The 22,854-nt window shown below is 41.0% G+C and overlaps 1 protein-coding gene across 1 annotated transcript; it reads left to right on the forward strand.

The window, feature by feature from the left end:
• The first annotated feature begins 2,660 nt into the window (after positions 1-2,660).
• SLC40A1 (solute carrier family 40 member 1) lies at positions 2,661-22,514 on the forward strand. Its single transcript, XM_050916365.1, has 8 exons — positions 2,661-2,947; positions 4,052-4,119; positions 11,547-11,706; positions 12,575-12,690; positions 13,112-13,238; positions 15,931-16,176; positions 18,074-18,733; positions 20,048-22,514. Exons 1-8 carry the CDS (start codon positions 2,905-2,907, stop codon positions 20,365-20,367), a joined length of 1,740 nt encoding a protein of 579 aa, XP_050772322.1. The 5' UTR covers positions 2,661-2,904; the 3' UTR covers positions 20,368-22,514.
• The last annotated feature ends 340 nt before the right edge of the window (positions 22,515-22,854 follow it).

The following is a 22,854-nucleotide window of genomic DNA, read 5'->3' on the forward strand; positions in this document are numbered from 1 at the left end:
CCCACATAGTACGGAAAGAAGTACAGCGAAACCTGTAGTAGAGACCATCTTTACTGGGCTATCTCTGGTCTTAAAATATCCCCCTAAACCAGTGTTTTCAAAGTTGGGATTGGGTCATGGCAGATAAGGTACTGGGTTGCTCTGGTCAGCACTGCTGACCGGGACGTTAAAAGTCCCGTTAGTGATGCTGCCCAGCTAAGGCAGGCTAGTGCCTACCTGCTCTGATATCACCCTGCTCCCCAGAAGCGGCCAGCAGTGGGTCCGGCTTCTAGGCATGGGGACCACAGGGCTCTGCACACATCTCCCGCCCCGAGCACTGGCTCCGAACTCCCATTGGCCGATGGGAACTGGGGAGGGCGGTGCCTGCGAGTGAGAGCCACACAGAGCTGCTTGTGCACCTCCACCTAGGAACTTGACCTGCGGCTGGCCACTTCAGGTGCAGCACAGGCCATGGTGCCAGGACAACCGGGGAGCCTGCCTCCCTCTGCACCGCAGCTGCGCCACTGACCGGGAGCCACCAGAGGTAAATCCGCATGCCCAACCCCACACCCCAATCCCCTGCCACAGCCCTGAGCCCCCGCAAACCCAGAACCTCTTCCTGCACCCCAAACCCCTCATTCCCGGCCCTACCCCAGAGCCTGCACCCCCAGCCCAGACCCCCTCCTGCACCCCAACCTCCTGCCACAGCCCTCAGCCCCCCCAAACCCAGAGTCCCTCCTGCACTCCAAACCTCTCATCCCTGGTCACACACTCAAGCCTGCACCCCCAGCCCAGAACTCTGACCCCCTCCTGCACCCCAATCCCCTGCCCCAGCCCAGAGCCCCCTCTACCCTGAACCCCTCATTTCCAGCCCCACCCACAGCCTTCACCCCCACCCTCTTCCCCAGCTCTGAGTCCCTCCCACACCCCAAAGCCCTCATCCCCAGCTCCATTGGGTCACAGGCATCAACACTTTTCTTCAACTGGGTCTCCAGAAAAAAAGTTTGAAAACCATTGCCCTCAACTATCTGTGAATGTACTGAGTACAGTTCTGCTCCATATTTATTAGACAATTACAGCAACTTTGTTAAGCAACCAATTCTTTGTTGGTCCCCTGCTTCATACTCCAGAGGAGCTTTGACTATATATGCACTTTGAAAGCTCGGACTCATGGTACTGCCAACCCTTGTGATTTTAGCATGGGTCTTACATTTGGTGTTTTCTCTTAAGTCCCAATTTCTTGAGTCATGTGATTACGTGATCCCAGCTTGATTTTTAAAGTAAATTTTTAGATCTCGTGGTTCAGAAAAGCTTGAGAACCCTAAAGGCTTAAAACCCCAAAGGAAAATAAGAACCCAACAGTTTTTTTAATTGATGATTTTTCGAAACCAATCTCATGATTGTGTTGGGGTTGGCAATACTGGACTCATGAGATCTGACATATATATCTATATCAGCATAGTAGCAGAACATTTTCTTTTTCTCTTCCTTTACCTTATTACTTAATATTAGTGTCCCATCTTAATAAATGTGAGTTACAGCGAAGGCTTCCTAACCTCAAACGCCAGTAGGTTTTCAAGCGGGGGAAACCAGCAATCAATACACAAGACAGGTTGTTAAAAGTGCTGCCTGCTTGCAGCCTGCAGCAGTCTAGGCGAGGGACGGGACAAAGCCTTGAGCCTGACCCGTTCCGAGACGTCACCTGCTTCATTAACACGCGTAGCGCTCGAGGTGTGTGCATCAGCGTTACACTGCGAAGCAGGGTTACAACACTTTAAGGCCTGGTCCACACTACAGCGTTAGATCGATTTAAACAGCGTTAAATCGATTTAACGCTGTACCTGTCCACACTACAAGGCACTTTAAATCGATTTTAAGGGCTCTTAAAATCGATTTATGTACTCCTCCTCAACGAGAGGAGTAACCCTAAAATCGATATTACTATATCGATTTAGAGTTAGTGTGGACGGAAATCAAAGTTATTGGTACCATTCTTTTACTGAGCTACACAGAGTGCACCGCTCCGGAAATCGATGGTAGCCTAGGACCATGGACGCACACCACCGAATTAATGTGCCCTAGTGTGGACGCGTAAAATCGATTTTATAAAACCAGTTTTATAAAACCGGTTTTAATAATTTCGATTTTATGCTGTAGTGTAGACGTGGCCTAAGACGGGAAGGTTTGGCCCTCGGGTGGGGACACAGATCCTGGCTGGAGCCTGTGGGGCGCGACACCCGCTCTGCTGCCTCCCCAGCCCCTCCTCATCCAGCCTCCGCACCACCCACAGCTCAACTCCCCTCCACAAGCGGCTAACCTCCTCCGCATCGCTCCGCGCCCCCGGCCACAGGCAGGGCGAAGGTCGGCGGGTCTTTTTTCGCCCCTTGCTCAGTCCCTGGCCATCCCCCTCCCCCCATTTGCCCCTTTTTAGCCACTGTAAAAAGCAGGCAGCAGAATCTTACGCTAATAAGGGCAGGGCTTCAGCCGCTCTTACTGAGCATGCGCAGTTATTGTGCGTTTGTTCCCTACGCCATAAGCAGCACATTCCCGGAGGGAGCCGTTCGCCGCGCTACACTTGCCGGGTGGAGACATGCAGATCAGGTGGACGCTGATAGGCTGCTCTTGGGACCTCATTCCCCCGCCTTCGGCCCAGCCTGCCTATAAAGGGGGGCGAGCTGCGAGGCGCTGGTAGCAGCGGCCGCAGGAGCTGGGCGGTGGGGTGGGACTGTTCCCGGTGGAGCGCAGCCCCGACAGCCGCCGCGCATAAGGCTATCGCTTCCCAACTTCAGCTACAGTGATAGCTAAGTTGGGAAATTCAAACATTCAGAGAAGCCGTGTCGCCTCCTGCTCCCCGCGCGTCCCCTCCTCGGCAGCGGCTGGGGCACAGGACTGGCAGCGCGAGCAGGAATCGGGGCGCAAGCGGACATGACTCGGGCTGCAGAGCAGACAAGCGGCGCAGGATGCTGTGGTCAGTATCGTGCGGAGCGCCCGGGGGGGCTGCTGACCCGCAGCTGGCTGGTAGAGAAGGGACGCAGCGTGTTTGCGGGGTACGCTGCCTGGGAAGGAGTGCGAGTGTGCACGGGTGTGGCACTTACAAGCACTTCACCCCATGCCGCTCAGATGTGTGACATTACATGTGTGGGTTACGGGGGTATGACATCGTGTGGTTCAGCTGCAGTGGGCTGTGCAATAGGTAATACAGAGATTTTAAGGCCGGAAAGGTTCCTATTGATCACGTAGTGCGGTGGTTCTCACACTGTGGGTTGGGGTCCTGACTCGCGTTGGGGTCCCATTTTAATGGGGTTGCCAGGGCTGTCTTAGACTTGTTGGGGCTTGTGACCAGAGCCCAAAGGCTTCAGACCCCCTGCCTGAGGCTGAAGCCCTTGGGCTGGGGCTTTGGCCCCCCTACCCACCAGGGACTTGAGCTGGCTCAGGCTCCTGCCCTACTTTTTCTGTGATTCTGTAACAGAGGCCACAGAATTACATTCTGTAATTCTTAAATCAAGTCTAGTGACTTGTGGTTGAACCAGAGCCTAACATATCCGTGTGGTGTGTGTGTGTGTTTAGAGTGCTGTGTGGAAAGGGCGCACGCATTGGTGGTGTAGTGCAGGGTTTTTCAACCTTTTTTGATACCAGGGAACAGCTTGCTGCCTTTCTAAACTCTGTCAGAGAGATCTCAGGGATTGGTGCTGGTCTGCAGACTGGTCATTGAGAAACACTGGTACTGCATGTGGGATCAGTTGGATGGGGCACAATCAGGTGGCACAATGTAAATATGCTGCAAAACTTTGTGCATATTTAGCTAGTAAGACATGTTAAGATACATTCAGTGTTTCTTAATTTTAGTATAATGTTCTTTCTTTTGCACAACTGCTATGCTGTGGCTATTCCAGTGTGTGGAATTAAAACATGTATAGCAAACATCTTACCTTATTTTTGCAATAAAAGATTTTTGCAGTGTAGAGATTGCTGACTTAAAAATTAATACAATTTAGTAGCAACCAAGGAAGATGCCAAATAGGCAAAATGCATCTGAATCATTTTTAGCATTTATCTCTCATTTCATTTTTAGGATCCTGTGTCAATTATTTTACATCTGCAAAGTTTCTTCTTTATCTTGGACATGCACTGTCCACCTGGGTAAGTTAAAAACAATTTTTTAAAGGAGAGTGTGTGTGTTACATCATGCAGTGGAACCTCCTTAATCTGCTTTTGACTGCTCTGCACTGCATGCTATAATTTATATACAGAAGGTGGTCTTTGGCAAAGACTTAATTGCAAAGTGCTGTGGTGAGATCTCACTAAGGGTATGTCTACACTATGAGATTATTCTGATTTTACACAACCCGGTTTTTTAAAACAGATTGTATAAAGTCGAGTGCACGCGACCACACTAAGCACATTAATTCAGTGGTGTGCGTCCATCTACCGAGGCTAGTTTAATTTCTGGAGCGTTGCACTGTGGGTAGCTATCGTGTAGCTATCCCATAGTTCCTGCAGTCTCCCCTGGCCATTGGAGTTCTGGGTTGAGATCCCAATGCATGATGGTGCAAAAACAGTGTCATGGGTGATTCTGGGTAAATGTTGTCACTCAATCCTTCCTCTGTGAAAGCAACAGCAAACAATCATTTCACACCCTTTTTCCCTGGATTGCCCTGGCAGATGCCATAGCATGGCAACCATGGAGCCTTTTTTGCCTTTTGTCACTGTCACCGTATGTGTACTGGCTGCTGCTGACAGAGGCGGTACTGCAGTGCTACATAGCAGCATTCATTTGCCTTTGCAAGGTAGCAGAGATGGCTGCCATCCCTTTTGCACCATCTGCCATTGTAAATTGGTGATGAGATGATGGTTATCAATCATTTTGTACCGTCTGCTGTTGTCATGGGTGCTCCTGGCTGGCCTCGCTGAGGTCGGCTGGGAGCGCATGGACAAAAGTGGGAATGACTCCCCGGGTCATTCCCTTTATGTTTTGTCTAAAAATAGTTAGTCCTGCCTAGAATATGGGGCAAGTCTACAAGAGAGCACAGCTGCTCCAGGTCAGAGCCCCAGACATCCCACAGAAATGATGAGCTGCATGCCATTCTAGGGGGTGCCTCTGCAACAACCCCACCCATTGCTTCCCTCCTCCCACACCCCTCCTGGGCTATGGTGGCAGTGTCCCCCCATTTGTGTGATGAAGTAATAAAGAATGCAGGAATACAAAACACTGACTTTTTAGTGAGATAAAGTGAGGGGGAGGCAGCCACCCGCTGCTATGATAGTCCAGGGAGTACAGAATCTTTTCTTTAGACATGAAAGGGGGGGAGGGGAGCTGATGGAGCTCAGCCTCCAGCTGCTATGATGAGGGCGGTTACCCAGCATTTTGTACCATCTGCCAGGAATGACAGGGAGTCATTCCCATTTTTACCCAGGCGCCCCCAGCCAACCTCACTGAGGCCAGTCAGGAGCACTCACGGGATGATGATGATGGATACCAGTCATATTGTACCATCTGCCATCAGGAAAGGAAGGGGAGGGGATGCTGCTGTTCAGCGCCGCAGCACCGTGTTTACCAGCAGCATGCAGTAGACATACGGTGACACTGAAAAATGGCAAGAAACAATTTTTTCCCTTTTCTTTCACAGAGGGGAGGGGGGGTAAATTGACGAGAGATACCCTGAACCATCCCGGACAATGTTTTTGACCCTTCAGGCATTGGGAGCTCAGCCAAGAATGTAAATGCTTTTTGGGGACTGTGGAATAGCTGAAGTCCTCAGTCCCCCCTCCCTCCCTCCATGAGTGCCATTTGATTCTTTGGCTTTGTGTTATGCTTCTCACACAGTACTGTGCTGTGGACTCTGTCTGTCATAGCCTGGAGATTTTTTCAAATGCTTTGTCATTTCGTCTTCTGTAATGGAGCTGTGATAGAACAGATTTGTGTCCCCATACAGCGATCAGATCCAGTACTCCAGTACAGTACATGCTGGAGCTCTTTTTGGATTTGGGACTGCATCGCCACCCGTGCCGATCAGAGCTCCACGCTGGACAAACAGGAAATGAAATTCAAAAGTTTATGGGGCTTTTTCTATCTACCTGGCCAGTGCATCTGAGTTCAGATCGCTTTCCAGAGCGGTCACAATGGTGCACTGTGGGATACCGCCCGGAGGCCAATACCATCGATTTGCGGCCACGCTAACCCTAATCAGACATGTCAATATCGATTTCAGCGCTACTTCTCTCGTTGGGGAGGAGTACAGAAACCGGTTTTAAGAGCTCTTTATAGCGATATAAAGGGCCTCGTGTGGACGGATGCAGGGTTAAATTGGTTTAACGCTGCTAAATTCGGTTTAAACGCGTAGTGTAGACCAGGCCTAAGTCTGTGTAATCTTCACGCACTATGGTACAGTATATTTGCAATATTCTAATAAATAAAAGTGCAGTGCTCGCAATTGTCTAAGGGCCTGATTCACTACCCTCACGCACACTGAGTAATACCTTACTCCTTGAGGAATGTCATTGAAACCAGTAAGGTTTGTTAGAGAAGTAAATGCTACTCAAAGTGGGTGGAGGATAACAATAAAACTGAGCCCTACTAATAAGTATATTTTTACTTCTTTGTCCTTGACTTTATAATTTGAAGGAGTTTTTATACTTGCTCACCAGTGTAAATTACTGAATGTTGTACAATGGATGTCCTAGTCATCAGTACTTAAGAAACCTCTGTTTTTCTGAAACTGTAACATCCTTACCTGTAACACAGTGCCTGTTTACTGAAACACTTTCACCTGTATCGAAACCAACCTTTGTTAGCAATTTACAATGCTTCAAGGTGAATGAAGTAGATCTAGAAATTGATTTGAATTACATGTATCTCTCAGTTCATTAAAATCATACAAAGTGGCAAAATCTAGCCTGAGAAATGCTACATTGTTTAATATCATCTTAATCCAGTATCTTGCAAGTGAATGACAAGTATTAATTATGAAGACAAGTAAAAGCACTTTTTTAAAGTAACTTGTTTTTCTATGTCTGTACTAATTTGTAAAATCTCTGAGGCAGAGACTGGCTTGGTATGTACTTTGTACAGCACTGAGCACACTGTTCTAGGAGTACAAGGTTGTATACCTCACTTCCTTTAATGTAAAGGATCACAGTTGTCTCTCCTAAGAAGGCCTGAAGAGAGACAGTCAACTTTTGGTTTAAATGGGTACAATATAGCAATGAATTATTTTAGTCCAAAGACTTCGTTGGTGCTACTGCTGTTATGAGAAGTAGTATGTTCAGTCAACAAAATGCACATCTTAGCAGAATCAAGCTCAATGTGCTGCTAGTTATTTCTACTAACATTGAGTGGCACCTTACTATGTGAATGGTCCCACTGAAATCCATCAAAGGGGCAATTTACAGATTAAGATAAGGTATCATTCAACGTGAATAAGGGTGACTGATTCAGAATGTAGGATAATCTGGACTACTGGAAACAGTCGAGTGAAAAAGTCAGCTTTATAGAAGTATTAAACACTATACACCTTTATTGATTTCAAAAACTCAATTGAGGATCTGAATCCGCTGTCCTTAATCAGGAAAACTCCTATTTAAGCAACAGAAGTTTAGTCTAACTTTTAAGATTCAGGCCTGTACTTGTCTAAAAAGTTGTTTAACCCACAGTAATTCCTCTTTGGAGTCTAAAATAAGACTTTCAGTAATAGAGAACGGGAGGAGGAGAGAAGGAGAAAGTTGTTTGGTTTTTTTCTCTGCCCCTCAAGATGGAAACACATCAACCCAGATCTCTGAGATGGCTTTTGTATAGTTTTCATTCTGCAATATCAGTGATATGTATTTTGAATACATAATCTTGTATAGATAAACCTCCTTTATTCTAGTTGGGGAAAACATAATTAGCTTCCATGTTAAGCACCTGCTTACAGGAAGAAACTGATTAAACATACTTGTTTCTTATCTCTACAACAGGGAGTTGGGACCCCTCAGGGGGTTGGGACATTATTATGTGGGGAGTTGTGAGCTGTCAGCCTGCACCCCAAACCCTGCTTTGCCTCCAGCATTTATAATGGTGTTAAATTAAAAATACCTTTTTATATATTTATAAGAGGGGTCACGCTCAGAGGCTTGCTATGTGAAAGGTGTCACCAGTACAAAAGTTTGAGAATCACTGCTCTGCAATCATTCAGAGACCTGAAGGAGGGTCTGAATAAGACTGTTAAGCCCCAGTTCAACAAAGCACTTAAGAATGTGATCAAGTACCACAGAAGTCAAGGACAAGCTAAGTGCTCTACTGAGCTGGTGCCTTAGGCCCAGTTCCACAGAGGTATTTTGAAATCAATAGAAGTTAGGCACCTAAATACTTCTGGGATCAGGGTCTTAAACCTTATTCTATCAACTATATACAGTCATACTGTAATACAGTGCTAAAATCATCAAACTGCCATTAAAAGAGGAATGGTTAGGATAATTGTCATTCATACAGAAATAAATAGGGTTTAATATCCATGTTATGAATGATTAGAAAGATCTCAAGAATAGCAGGATTAAGCCTGTTATGTGCTTCTGCCTTTTCAGTAAGGCACAGGTCCTGCAACTAGAGGTGTGGGGGGGGGTGTTGCAGCACTCCCTGACTTGAAATGGCTTCCCTTATATGCAGGGTTTACAGTTCGGTTCAATGTCTCTCAGCACCCCCACTATAAAAATTGTTCCAGTACCCCTGTATTAAAGCTAAATTTATTATCAAAGTTTCCTGAGTCCTGGGTGTAATTTAAAAATGCATAACTGGGTTGTTACTTTCTGTTTGTGCTGCTTAATTTTCAATTCCCTCTTGTTCTGTGCCATTAATTGATGATCTGACTTTTTTTTTTATGTTGATAGTAAAAACTACAACCTCAAAACAAAAACCAGTGTGCTTCCCCCGTTGAAAACAGCTAGCTTTGGAGAAGTTGAGGCAATGTGGAGTAGCATGAAAGGACTGTGGGTGAACACAATGGATGAAAATACCCAGTTAATGAACTCCTAAACTGCTGATGCTGCTCAAAGCTACTGCTACAGAATCACAATCTAAACAAGATAAAACTGCTTTTTAATTTTTTGCATTAATAAAAGCTAAAGAGTAATGTCCATGTTCATACAATGTAGAACAGGCATAGGGAACCAAGAGAAGGCTACACTTAATATGTATTTGGGTTCTTAGTCTCCAGTAGCAAGATCTTGGCCTGCAGATACTGAGGGAGAAATCTTGAGTGCATTTAAGTCAATTGCAGTTTGGCATTGACTTCAGTGAGGCCAAGATTTTACCTTGAGAGTAATAGCTGTCACGGTGCATTATTTTCAATATTTAAAAAGATGTATGTGGATGGGGGTGGAGGTTCCATAAAGCTCCTTTTTTTATTTAACCAGTTTCAACAACTAAAACTTTGATGCAGTAATAGAAGTATATCAGGCCTGCATCATTGTTCATTCAGATAGAAATTTAGTTCAGAAGAAAGCACTAATTTCATAATAGGGTAGCCAGAATTTAGGGTTCAGTAACCACGTACATACATGTGAAAGTTGAATAAGAAGTACTATAGCTTGAATCATACTGAGTTCTTGATTCAGAAAGACACTTAACTTCCATTTATGAAAGAATTAAATTATGCATAGTTTTACACATAAGGAATGTAAGCACAGCATGTTACAGAGGGATTTTTTTTTGTCCTTGTATGTGGAGAAATCAAGTCATTGTTGGGGGTCTGCCTGTCTGAGAGGTCCCAAGCCTGTGGAATTTGAGTGAATGGTTTTGTGATCTGGTGTATAGAGTCACATCACTGCTTATGTTGACCCAGCTGCATCTCCATTACGGTGGGGGTGGCAAGACCAAACTTGAGTGGTGGTGTGATTCTGGGCAAAAGATCACAATGCCAGGAGTGAGTGGGCCCAGATCCCCAGGACATCTGCCATTGCAAGGTGAATGTAGGGTTGGAGAGCAAGTAAGTCTACCCCACCTCCACAGGGCCCTCAGTTTCAGATTTTGTCTTGAGCCTCAAATATCTGTGGCCCTGCTTCTGACAGCTATCACAGGCACTTGCATAAATGATAGCTTTTAAATTTGTGAGTGTTTGGAGCAACTCATCTCCAGAAGAGCCTCAGTTCATGTATTCTAACAAATCCCAAAAGCCAAGTTCATCACTGGGGTATACTGCTGCTACTCCCCTGGACTTTCAGCAACAATTAATTTGATCCCAAACTGAGTGACACTTTGGAGGCCTTTTCTTTTATTGCCATCTTGTTCAATTTGTTAGATTACTCAATTTCTGGTCTTGCAAAAAAACAAAAAAAACATTTTTTTAAACAAACTTGGAACACTCTGCATTTCAAAGTCCTCTGTACTGTGCAGAAAATGATTACTGAGCCTTTCAAAAGAGGCTGATAACCGAAGAATATATATTCTATGATAGATTACCATTAGGGACTCTCCTTAACCAAATTATATCTGCAGTAGTACACTACAACTTCTGTAATGCAGTTGTTGTAATATACTTCTAAGTAAAATGAGCTAATGACCTAAATTATGTGGCCTGAATAAAGGGAAAATAAAATATTCAATGGCCAGCTGTGGATATATGCGTATTGCCCAGCATTGTTAGTAAATCACAATAATGGAAACTTGTTTTGAATAAAATTTAAGAATGGCTGCCTTTACACTATATCCTTGAATATCTTTAACACTTAAACTATTGTAATTGCTATGACAAGTTTTGGTACTACAATACAGGAAGGATAAATTATTTCTAAATACCACTCTTCTGTTGGAAACTTAAGGATGCTTAACTTGAAATCTAGTCAGTTTTTAAAATCTGGTTTCATATTCAACACCTACCACCCGTTTCCCTACTAACTTGTGATTTTTCCAATCACATTTTCCTAAGTAGAAGCTCCATACAAATGCCAGACTCCCTGTCTACAGGGGAAACAGTACAACAGAAATGGTAAAACGGACTACCTAGGAAATCAACTTATTCTCTGCTCTCTCGGTTAACAGTTGTCTTGGAAGGTATTTTTGTAGGTGAAATGTATTCAGACAGAAGTGCTGATTAAAGTTGGCAATGTTACTTTAAACTTGAACAGCTAGAATAGATGACAGTTGCTTAGTTCCACCCTTTGAAACTTTAGTTTCACATGGACAAAGTTACATTTTCTAAAAGAGCACTGATGATGATAAGCTTCTGTGATGAAGAATCTTCATGAAACTTAGTCCTTACTCAGGCTTGTCGGTTGCAGCTGAGGACAGAATTTTGGCTCATAATATTACCATAGAAAGCCTTTGGTATTATGATGTACTGAGGATAACCAACATTAATTGGGACCAGTAATAGTATTGATCTGGACCTAAGCTCCCATTGACATGGGAGGGTGCTCCATGCATAGAATGGCAGAAAGGGCTTATATTAGGAGCGGGAGGGATGGGTGGGAAGGAGGTAACCAAGTTGTTTAATGCCATGTTAGCATAGGTATTCTTTGTGGAGCTATTAAAACATGGAAATCAGCTACCATCTAGCAAAATGCAAATACTGATATCAACTTTTTTCTTATTAAAGGGAGATCGGATGTGGCACTTTGCAGTGTCTGTCTTTCTGGTTGAACTTTATGGAAACAGCCTACTCTTGACTGCTGTCTATGGACTGGTTGTGGCAGGATCAGTTCTCCTTTTGGGAGCCATTATCGGAGATTGGGTGGACAAGAACTCAAGGCTTAAAGGTTAGCAACCTTAGTGGAGGCTATTACCTATTATGGGGTGACTCAGATCAGAGTCAGAAGAGGAAGCCATCTAAAGCAGCTGTCCGCATAATGGCATGCTAGAAAGATCCTCTGGTTAAATATGAAAACCAGGCTTAATTTACTAACATCTAGAAATATTATTTCAGAATAACAATGGACTAAATACTTCAATGTGGATAATCTCAAAGATAAGAGAACACCAATTTTAGGCTCTGATCTATTCCTTACTCATACAAAACTCTAATTGTAGCTAGAGAGAGAAGGTGAAATCCATGTGAATTTAGCCTGAATAAGGATTGCAGAATCGGTTTTCTGGAATCCAGTAATCTAACAACATAATTTAACACTTCCTTGCTGATTCCGTCTGTCTACAAATATTCCACACTGTATTATAATTGCATTTGTAATTTGTTACTCTTGACTGTTGAGGTGACTGAAGAGTACATATTATGTAGTTAATTTTACAGAGCAGATTTTCAATTAATTTTAAAATATTTACACAATAGCACTTGTTGTTTAAAAACAGTGTTTGTTTTGAAGTCCTGCTGAATGGAGGAAAATGCCTACTTTTCTCTTATTGTATTACACTATTAGGTCAGTGGAACTACATGAAGAATGAATTTGATTCTGTGTGTAGACTGTAAGATGGTGGTTGATTCAAAGTTAAGATGAGATCTCTGAACACTAAACAGTTTACCTTGTAAATAACTTAATTTTTAAAAGAGAAAATGGGGTGGGGGGTAGGAGAAGGACTTGAATATAGCTTTCATAGGAAAAAAATAATTCCAAAGATGAAGATGGGGGAATATCCATAGATTCTATAAACTGTTTTTTTTATCTGAAACAGTGGCTCAGACTTCCTTGGTTGTACAGAATGCATCTGTCATCCTGTGTGGTATCATCCTGATGATTGTCTTCTTGTTTAAAACCCAACTTTTGACCTTATACTCTGGATGGCTTCTTGTAAGTGCTCAAATTTAAGACTCCTTACATGTCACTAATAAAGGAAAGTAACTACCAGTAGTTAGTTTGACTCCAATACAGCTCTTACAACTGAGGATCTGCCCAGTGAGTCTTTTCCTGCACTCATGGACGTCAATGGAGGTTTTGCCATTGGCTTCAATGATGCAGGATCAGGCCACTAAATCCTACTTACTGTTTTTAGCTTTGTTGCAAAAGGGCACAGGGAACACACCTCTTTGTTAATAAAAAATTTTTTTAAATGTTCATATCATTTTACTGTCTGAAAAATAACATTTATGTGAAATGGTTTGAAATACAGAGATATAATTGTGGCTGTCCAAGAAAAAGTCATGGTGTCTCTTTAGTCATTAACTTGGTCCATCATTTTACTCATGTTTAACACTTCTTTCCTTTCCTCCAGACCACGTGCTATATCCTGGTTATCACAATTGCAAATATTGCAAATTTGGCCAGCACTGCCACAACAATCACAATTCAGAGAGACTGGATTGTTGTGGTTGCAGGTGAAGACAGAAGCAAATTGGCAGGTGAAATACATTATTTCTACTATCTAAAAGTGTCTAACATGCGGGCTTGATTTTTAACAGACTGCAGTTTTACCCTGAAGTCAGCACATTCTTCTATGTTCCAGGAGCTGTGAGAGAACAACAGTTTAAAAGGGCAGCTTTCCCCCTACCATATTCCTCACTATATTTACAGAGATTAGAAATGACTGTTGTAAAACTCTGATTACAACATAGTTTTATGGCTAGGTAACTATCTAATTCTAGTTTTAATCCAACTCTAACACTACTGAGGGAGATCAGTTTTATTTCTGCAAACCAAATATATAATTTCATCAAATCATCTGTGTTTAGTGTTTAATATTCAATCATATCCTGTTAGTCAATGCGTTTACTATTAAGATTTATCAACATTTATTACCAAGGGAATCCCGTATCCAGAGAACATTAGAGAGAGTAACCTTCTTATTAGGCAAAGAAAGTGCACAATTTGTAACCTTTTCTGATATATAATTTTAATTTCTCAAATTACAAACTTCCTCTTAGTCCCCTATTTTGACCTTGCAGTAGTTTCTCAGCAATTACCTTCTGTAGAGCAGTAGTGTCTTAATTTCTTCTAAGTTTCTTCAAACACACAAAAGTTGTTGGAAGTTCCCTTGCAGAGCCTTAATGTTAATGGTTCTCAATAATCTTTCTTGTCTGTATACAGACAAATCACATCCCTTCTCTGTTTCCTCACACAAGAAGAGGTGCATGTCACCCCTGGGGAGAACCATCATATAATAGATGTGATGTAATAGAGACAGTATTGCCCTTTTTTTGTTCTTCCTCAATTCTGACAGACTAATGCAGCATCATATGACCATTTGTGTTCTGTACAATTGCCTCGGAAATGAGGCAGTCGGTTCCAGCACCTTCCTCCTTGCAACTCTGTTTCAAATGAATACCTCACACAGAAAACCTGTTCCAATTTTATAGGCTTCTCCCAAGGAGGGTTTTGTGTCTGTGGTTTTCTTTTATTTTTAATTAGTTATAATAGTATCTAAAACAGAACAAAGATTATATTGTAAGGAACATCGGTAAAATATTTACCTTCATTGTGAAATATGCAGAATAACCAAAGGCCAAAAGAACACATTTCTGTTCATACTCTTTTCACAAAGAAGGCACACAGTTATGTAATTTAGCAGAACAGGCAAATAAAAGCTATTGTGTTCTCTCCTCACTTATCCCAGATGGTTCTCTCCATCTTGATTCCCATATGGCTTCCCTTCTAACTCATTTGGGGTGGGGGGGAATACAACTTTCCCAAGCTCCTTGCTGAAACAATCTCCCCCCTCTCTCTCTCAGTAGATCGGGCAGGTCTTCATGTGTGAAGACACCTCTGTCTTGTGTGCTCTGATCAGCAGTGAATTGGCTATTAATACTGACACTTAATTTATCATTAGATTTCAGAGTTAATTCCTTGAAAGGAACAAGCAATTTCAGGCTGTCTGCAGACTTGGGAAAACCTCAATATATTGGTTTACCCTTGGTTCATGTTTTTACAGAAATCTTAGGTCAAGATTTTCCAAGATAGGACTCTAAAATTAGGCTCTGATCTGTATTTAAGCACCTACATGTGTGGGCCTGTTGAGAGGGGTGGAGAGAGCTGAGCATGCAGTGACTTCTGTTGGCCACAGAACAATCAGAAATGTAGGGCTGAAAGGGACCTCGAGAGGTCATCAAGTCTAGCCCCCTTCACTGAGGCAGGACCAAGTTCAATCTAGACCATCCCCGACAGGTTTGTCCAACCTGTTCTTAAAAGCCTCCATTGACGGGGATTCCACTGCCTCCTTAGTTAAAGATGGAAGCCTCTTCCAGAGCCTTTAATTATAAAGTTATTCCTAATGGCACCAGTTCATTGCAAATAAAGATTAGTCATTGCTATATGCACAGCAACTTGGTGGGGAAAGTAAGGCAAAAGTTTATGGGATCAGGGGACGGAGGAGGGAGAACTCTTCTTCCCATTATTAGAATGGAACCATGAACTATATATTAATGCCTAAACCCAAGAGGACTGCATCTAAATGTGCAAGAGTGGAACAGAAGGGAGAGAACTTTGCTCTCTGAAATTGAAGAATGATTGATGATCACTGCGTGCATCAGTAAGGAAACTTACTCATATCAAAGGTCTGTTGCTATCGGAATGGGTATTTATATGGTCATTTGTAATTGTGAACTGAGAGAGCCAAGAAATACATGTTTCAGTATTGTACAGATAGTTTAAGAAACTTCTGTCATCCATTACAGAAAAAAATTTTCATAGGGCATGACCCATTCTGTATTTGGTGCACCCACTAATTTCAGGAGAGTTGCTTCAAAATTGGGCCAGGAGTACATGGTGATCTTTGATTATTATTCTGAAGACCATATGATGATTTTTCATCCCACTTACTTTAATCCCAGTATGCCCAATCATGAACATCTCTGACAAAACTCTGACTGCAGTGGGAGTTTAGTTTGATTAGCCCAATACAATTAAACTAATTTTCATCAGAGACAGATGTATTATACATAAGGGCTAAATCCTGGTCCCAGTGAAGTCAATAGGAGCTTTGCTATTGGTTTTTATAGGGACTGGGATTTGGCTCATGTATGTGTAATAGAAGATTAAAATGAATACTTCTGCTGTAAGTTTTCATTAATATTTTGCTTATCAAATTGTATATTATAGATATGAATGCCACAATACGAAGAATTGACCAGCTGACCAATATCTTGGCCCCAATGGCAGTTGGCCAAATAATGACCTTTGGCTCAGCAGTGATTGGCTGTGGCTTCATTTCTGGCTGGAACCTGTTGTCTATGTGTTTGGAATATCTGCTGCTCTGGAAAGTCTACCAGAAAACCCCTGCTCTAGCTCTCAAAGCTACTTCAAAAATTGAGGAATCGGAGCTGAAACAACTGAATGTACAGAAAGGTATCAATGATATATTTAAAATTGATTATATACACTACATGAATAGTACCAAAACTGGAAACCATTCATTTTCCATTTTATTCAGACCATTTTAGTGTTTTTGCTTAATGATACTTTTCAGGATTTTATTCTTTACTGTTAAGAGCAACTTGTTTTAGTGTCAGGTGTCATTACCAATGAACTTAGTTTTGAGTAACAATATTTGAGGTTGCAGATGGCTGGAATACCCCATAAACAGCAGCCAAAAAATGGACATTTTGGTTCGTTCTCTCTCTCTCTCCTTGAATTGGTTTATTAAACTAGCCAGTTTTAATTATAGAATGATCAAAAATGTGGAAGATGTTGGAATATGGAGTTAAAGAATATTTTTCCCTTTGAAAAAGAGAGATATGTCTATCAGGGAAATACCACTCAAAGCACCTAGGAGAAACAGAGCTTCCAAACACCCACCAAGGATATGGAATTTGTTGAAGTAGCTGGAAAAAGATACTCTAAATGTGAGGTACCACTAAATGAGGACTTGTCCTTTCGAAGACTTTAAGGTTTGATTAAGGTTCTTAAGAAGGAACCAGAGGAGTTCCTGGGGGACACATGGGTGGGGCCATTGTAAGAAGAAATACATTATTTGTAAATTCTAGGATGATTTATAATCTAATGTTAAAGTAAAAAAAAAAAAAAAAAAAAAGGTGAAGGATGAGGCCATCTTAGCAGTCTACTGCTAGAACCACACACTACAGTTTAGGAGATCCCAGAGAGTAACATTCCCTGAGTGCTTTTCTCCCCAATCAGCAGTGCATAGGACTCCTGAGAGAGCACATTTAGCCTCTGTGGAGGAGAGTGCCTTGGGGTTAATACTGGAGCAGTGGTGATGTGCTCCAAAAACAGACCTTGTCACCTCTCCTGTGCCAAGAGGTTGGTGACAACACAGGTTGATGGGGTGAAGTGAAGAGGTTAAAAGGTGAGTACAGCTCATTGGAGCTCTGAATGGGGCTTCTTTGAGCTCCTTAAGACTAAGGACAAACTTAGCAACTGGCAGTGTTTGGAAAACCTGTCTCATTCCCCACTATTCTGACTTGGTTTAAAACTAGACTTGTTAGGGCTGTAAATATGCCTCACACAGGCCTTCCAGTTTGCAGGGATTTGTGCAAAGCTTTATGTTCAAATAAACTCCAGAACACATACTAAAGTTCAGCCAGCCACAAAGTGTCAGATGGCTTCAACTCTAGCTGAAAGGCTTTTTCAACCTTTGCCAACTCTCCTGGCTTTAGATTTGCAACAAAATGAGAACCTGGCATGGTGTGAGTGTGTCTAGGATTGGAAATCAAGAATGTCTGTATTAAAATCCCAGCTATCACACAGACTCCATAAGTAGCCTTCAGCAAGTCACTTAACTTCTCCATGTTGGTTTTACCCACCAATAACATGGGGAATAACATTTCTTTACCTACCCCATGGGGCATTGAACATTTTTAATTGTTGGTACAGTGCTTTGAACGCTAAAAGCACTATATGTGTACCTAGTTGTGTCGTCATTAAGCAAATTATTTCGCACAAGCCATTGCTTAGTGTTCACATTTCACAAGAAACCTAGTGTGAGGAGAGAGTAGGCTACTCTCTCTTCACCAATGTGACACAACAAGCTGCTTTTTAAATCAATGGAAATTAGCTTTATATTTTTGGTTCCCCTATTCCTTTCTGGATTTAAGGGCATGGGTAGAATGTGAAATATAATAACTTGAACAAAGCTGTTTTTGTAACATAATTAACCAGAATATATTTAAAATGACACACCTCCCTAGAAAGGAAGCACGTTCATTAAATACATACAACATAATGAGCTATACTCCTATAGTTCTTTTGCAGGAAAGCACTTAATAGTTATGTTTCTGTTTTACAGATAGCGAATTGAAGCCCACTGAAGGAGTCCAGTTAATTGGTGAGAAAGATGTAGCAGTCTTTGAGCCCCATCAGGAGAAGGAAATCAGCTGTAGTGGCCGGATTGCTGAACCTTTCATCACATTTCGTGATGGATGGGTTGCATACTACAACCAACCTGTGTTTCTTGCAGGCCTGGGTCTCGCATTCCTCTACATGACCGTTCTGGGCTTTGATTGCATTACTACAGGTTATGCATACACTCAGGGTTTGAGTGGTTCTGTGCTAAGCCTTCTGATGGGGGCCTCGGCCATAACTGGAATCATGGGAACAGTAGCCTTTACCTGGCTCCGTCGCAAATGTGGCCTAGTTCGCACAGGCTTCATCTCTGGAATAGCCCAGATTGCCTGCTTGGTCTTATGTGTGATTTCTGTGTTCATGCCTGGAAGTCCTTTGGATTTGACTGTTTCCCCATTTGCTGACATCCGTACCAGGTTAATGGAAGGACAACCATTGCCTACTGCACTTCCAGCTGATATGTCTGAAATATCCCTTACAACTGGAATGCACAACTGGTTAAACAGGTCTAGCTCTGTTAACAGAGACCTAGAGATGAGTTTTGACTCTGTGCCTTTAATCTCTGTTAGTCTTCTGTTTGCAGGAGTCATTGCTGCTAGAGTTGGTAAGTAATGTCTGTCTATTAAAAATAAGCACTGATTAGAGATTTTAATTCTATTAGAGCTTTATTAGTTGTAGATCCTTTTTGTTAAACTCAGATTTTAATAAAGAACCCAAGATTAACTGCATTACTCTTAGTCATAACAAGTCTAAAACTTGTGGTATTCAATATTGCCGTAGTCTTGCCTATGTAGTTACCATAGCACCTAGTTTCTTGTGTATAATATTGCACAATGCCTTAAGTCGTAATTTTCTTTACTCAGTACCCTTTGTAAACATATGTAGTATACTCTCTCATGAGATGGAGTTAAGTATTTGCAGATGTTTAATTAAAATTGCTATATATTTGATAACATCTAATTAAGCTTTGAGGATTTGCTAGATAGCCTAGTATTAACATCTCAACAGAATCAAAGAGCAGAACAATTTAATTGCATGAATGAAACAACGTATAACTATCATTTTATAGTACGGCTCTTACAGCTTCTCTATACTTTAGTTCTTTTGGGAGGAGAAAATACTTGGCTTGCATGCATTTAGTGTTACCCTCAAAGAAAACTTAAATAATAATTAAACAGATTAATCAGGCACAGGAGCTACTACAATGAGTTTCTCCTTGAAATCAAATTTTCCTGCAGTGTTTACAGTTGAAAACATGCACTTTCTCTCTTCCCCCCTCCGCCCCCTCACCAAACACATTAATCTCTCCACAGGACAGAACTATTATTTATTACAGGCACAAACCTTAAATGGAGATGACAACTGGAATGAAAAATTCTTTTAAACAATAAGTAGACTTTGGTTATAGTCTACATGATGTGCTCTAAATTTCTTTAATTTTACTTTGGAAAAAAGTTAATCTTGCTGTATCTGTACATTTTTCTCTTTTGCACATGGGGAATTTAAACTAGTTAAAGGAATTTAAATGTTTCAATATTTACCTTACTCAGTTTTAGTGTGGGTGTCAGATAATCCAGATTTTTTTTCTCACAATCCTAGAGTTTTTCCATTCTCTCCTTAAGGAAAGGATTGTTATACAAAGCATTGTTTGACAGGCATACTTGATTCAGTGTTGCACCAGTTCTCTCTATAAGACATAGCAGCAAAGAGCCAAATTCTGCCCTTAGTTACATTGGTGGGAAATCTCATCAAGTCAGATGAGAGCACAACTTGACCCAGATGTTTGTCTTCACATCAATGCTTATTATGATGAAGATTGGATTGGTAAAGAAATAACTGTAGAATGAGACCCTTTGAAAAAATCTAACCTTTGATATAAATTAAGGTTTTTCTTTTTGGCTTTTGTTTTTTCCCATAGGCCTCTGGTCCTTTGATTTGACTGTCACACAGTTGCTCCAAGAAAATGTGATAGAGTCTGAAAGAGGCATTATAAACGGTGTCCAGAACTCCATGAATTACCTTCTTGATCTGCTGCATTTCATCATGGTCATCCTGGCCCCCAACCCTGAAGCTTTCGGCTTACTGGTGCTTATTTCTGTGTCCTTTGTTGCAATGGGCCACATAATGTACTTCCGATTTGCCCAAAAAACCTTGGGGAATCAGCTCTTTGCTTGCTGTGGTCTTAAATCCAAAGCCGTTTCTAACGATTCACCACCTAGTAATACATCCACTGTTTAGGGGGGTCTCAAACTATTGCCACTCCCTGTTTAATTATAATTCAAGTATGCAGTTAGATGCTTCAAAGTAGCCATAAAGGGCAAAGTAAGGTGTTTCTCTACAGTCTAACAGTCATAGTACACTCGCTTCAAGGGAGACCTCCAAACCAGATAAGAAACTTGGCCAAATTCATCCATATGTTTCAAGTTTGGGTTACAAGGAAATTACTCTGATGCTAAGTTGAAGGTTTAAACTGAATCACCAAAATATGTAGTGTAGGAATGCAACTATTTTATCATAATTGTAATTTTTAATTTCTTCCATTTTAACCATGATGAAGCCTATGGCCTCACTGGCATAAATACATACAGTACTCTTTAGCTGACGTACATGTGTAGTCTTCACCTGACTTTAGAGCAATTATTTGCCCATTGAGCAATATAGTTCATGTTTGTTAGCTTGAGTAAAACTTGTTTTATCTTTTTGTTGGTTTTTCCCCTTTACATAAATGTTGTGGTTTCTGCCTATATGCTGCTCCAGTTAAGAGAACTGGATTCTTTTTCTAAACTGGCTGAAATGTTATACTAACAAACAAGTTGCGAGTACTGTGTATTTTAATTTTATTTTAAAGTTCTGATGTTTGTCTAAAATCTGACATTTGCCTAAAATATCTCTTTGCCTTTGTCTGGTTTTGATTAACTTTAGAGAAACACCTTTGCAGGTTTAGCTTATACTATTCTATAGTATGTATAAGTTCAAAATATTGTATTACATGTATGTAGCACTTCATAAAATTAAGTACAATATAACCAAGTAAGCCAAAGCTATAAATGTAATGTAGTATTGTAAAGCAAAGCTTTTTCTATTAAAGCACACCAAATGTGCTAAAGAAGGTTTGACAGAGCAGATAATGTTAAGGGTCATGAGTTTGGATATAGAAAGATAGGCTAAGGGCTAAATCTACTGGTTGCCTTTCTGAAAATTATCAGAATGTGAGCAGCTTGAGTTTCATTTTAATCTAATGCCATTGCTTTAAGAAACCCCAACATCAGCCTGGTGTATTAGAAAATTACTAATCCAGGCTAAACTAAACATAAAGGACAATTTAAAATATTTTATGAACATTGATACATCTTTTTAAATTCTCTTGTAAAACATCATACACTTTTTTAAATTACTAGAAACTTGTATTTTTAAACATCTGTAAAACAAAAACAAGCTGTGACCGTTTGGCCCTTTTAAAGCAATTTTGGGGAGAACAGTGGAGAGTGACCTTTTTTCTTAAAGGAGTCATTTTTCAATGTGCAGTTATGGACAGCTTTTTATATTAACCATTTATGCACTTTTGTGGCAACTGCAGTAATGTTGCTTTAGTATTCAAAGTTTCCTATGGTATGACTTTTTTAAAACAATATTAAGAAGTCTGTGTAAAATGTTTGAAAAAATATAACTTTTTTCACTTTTTTGTACTGTCTTTTTCAAAAAGCCTTATGTGTTGGCCAACTTCAACCTTGATGTAAGCAGGCACAACTCCATTGAAACTATTGGTGTTTACACCATGGCTGAATCTGGGTCACTTTCCTCAAAATTGTGATAACTTGTATTTCTATTTTAAATAGAATGTAAAAAATTTAGTATTTGTTTCTGACCAATATTTTTCTGAAAAAATCTGAAGTGAATGCATGAGGAACCCATATCAAATCTCAACTTTAAATGAAGTAGCAACCCTCAAAATTCAGTAAATGCTTGTAACAACAATCCCTCCCCCCTTTTTTTTTCTTCATATAAAGGATCAACATTAATCATTGATTCTTTACTGAATGGCACTCAGGGACTCTTTCATTAGATTTATAATTGTTCCTACTTTCCAACAAAGAATCTGGTTTTGCACTGTAATGAAAGTCACATTTATTTAAAAAAAAAAAATTAACAACAATCAGTGGCTCAATCCTGGGGCATAAATTTCCTTCAGGAGTTGTTTTGCCATCAACAGAACTTTGTCAGGCAAGAAATTAAATCAGATCTTGTTTGTGTGGACTGTCTAATCATGTTTTATAGAATGGATACTTATCATGTTTGACATTGAAGACAATGGATTTATACTAAAGATGAACGTCCACTTGGGGCAGTGGGCTAAACAATAAAACTTAGATCTCTGAATTGCTAAATGTGTCTTCTTATTTCTGATTATCTGTAATCTCAGTTGAGGCTACATTCTAATGTTGAATGTGAATAAAGATTACTTGCTCTACTAGTTTGCTCATTAGTCAGTGGGAATACTTGTGGCCTAAAATGCTACTCCATACATTTTGTTAAGAACTTTACTTTGTATCATTAGGGGGCCTGATATGTTTTGCACACACCAAACTCCCACTGATTTGAATGAGAGTTTAAGATAGGCAAGCAGTGCGCAACTAGATGCCAAGAGATAATCCTAAAGAACCCTTCTTACTCCCATTATTTCATAGACAAGAATGCTTTGGACCTAGCCTAAACATGTCAGGAGAC

This window comes from Gopherus flavomarginatus, chromosome 10 (genome assembly GCF_025201925.1).
Source record: "Gopherus flavomarginatus isolate rGopFla2 chromosome 10, rGopFla2.mat.asm, whole genome shotgun sequence".
NCBI classification, from domain to species: domain Eukaryota; kingdom Metazoa; phylum Chordata; order Testudines; family Testudinidae; genus Gopherus; species Gopherus flavomarginatus.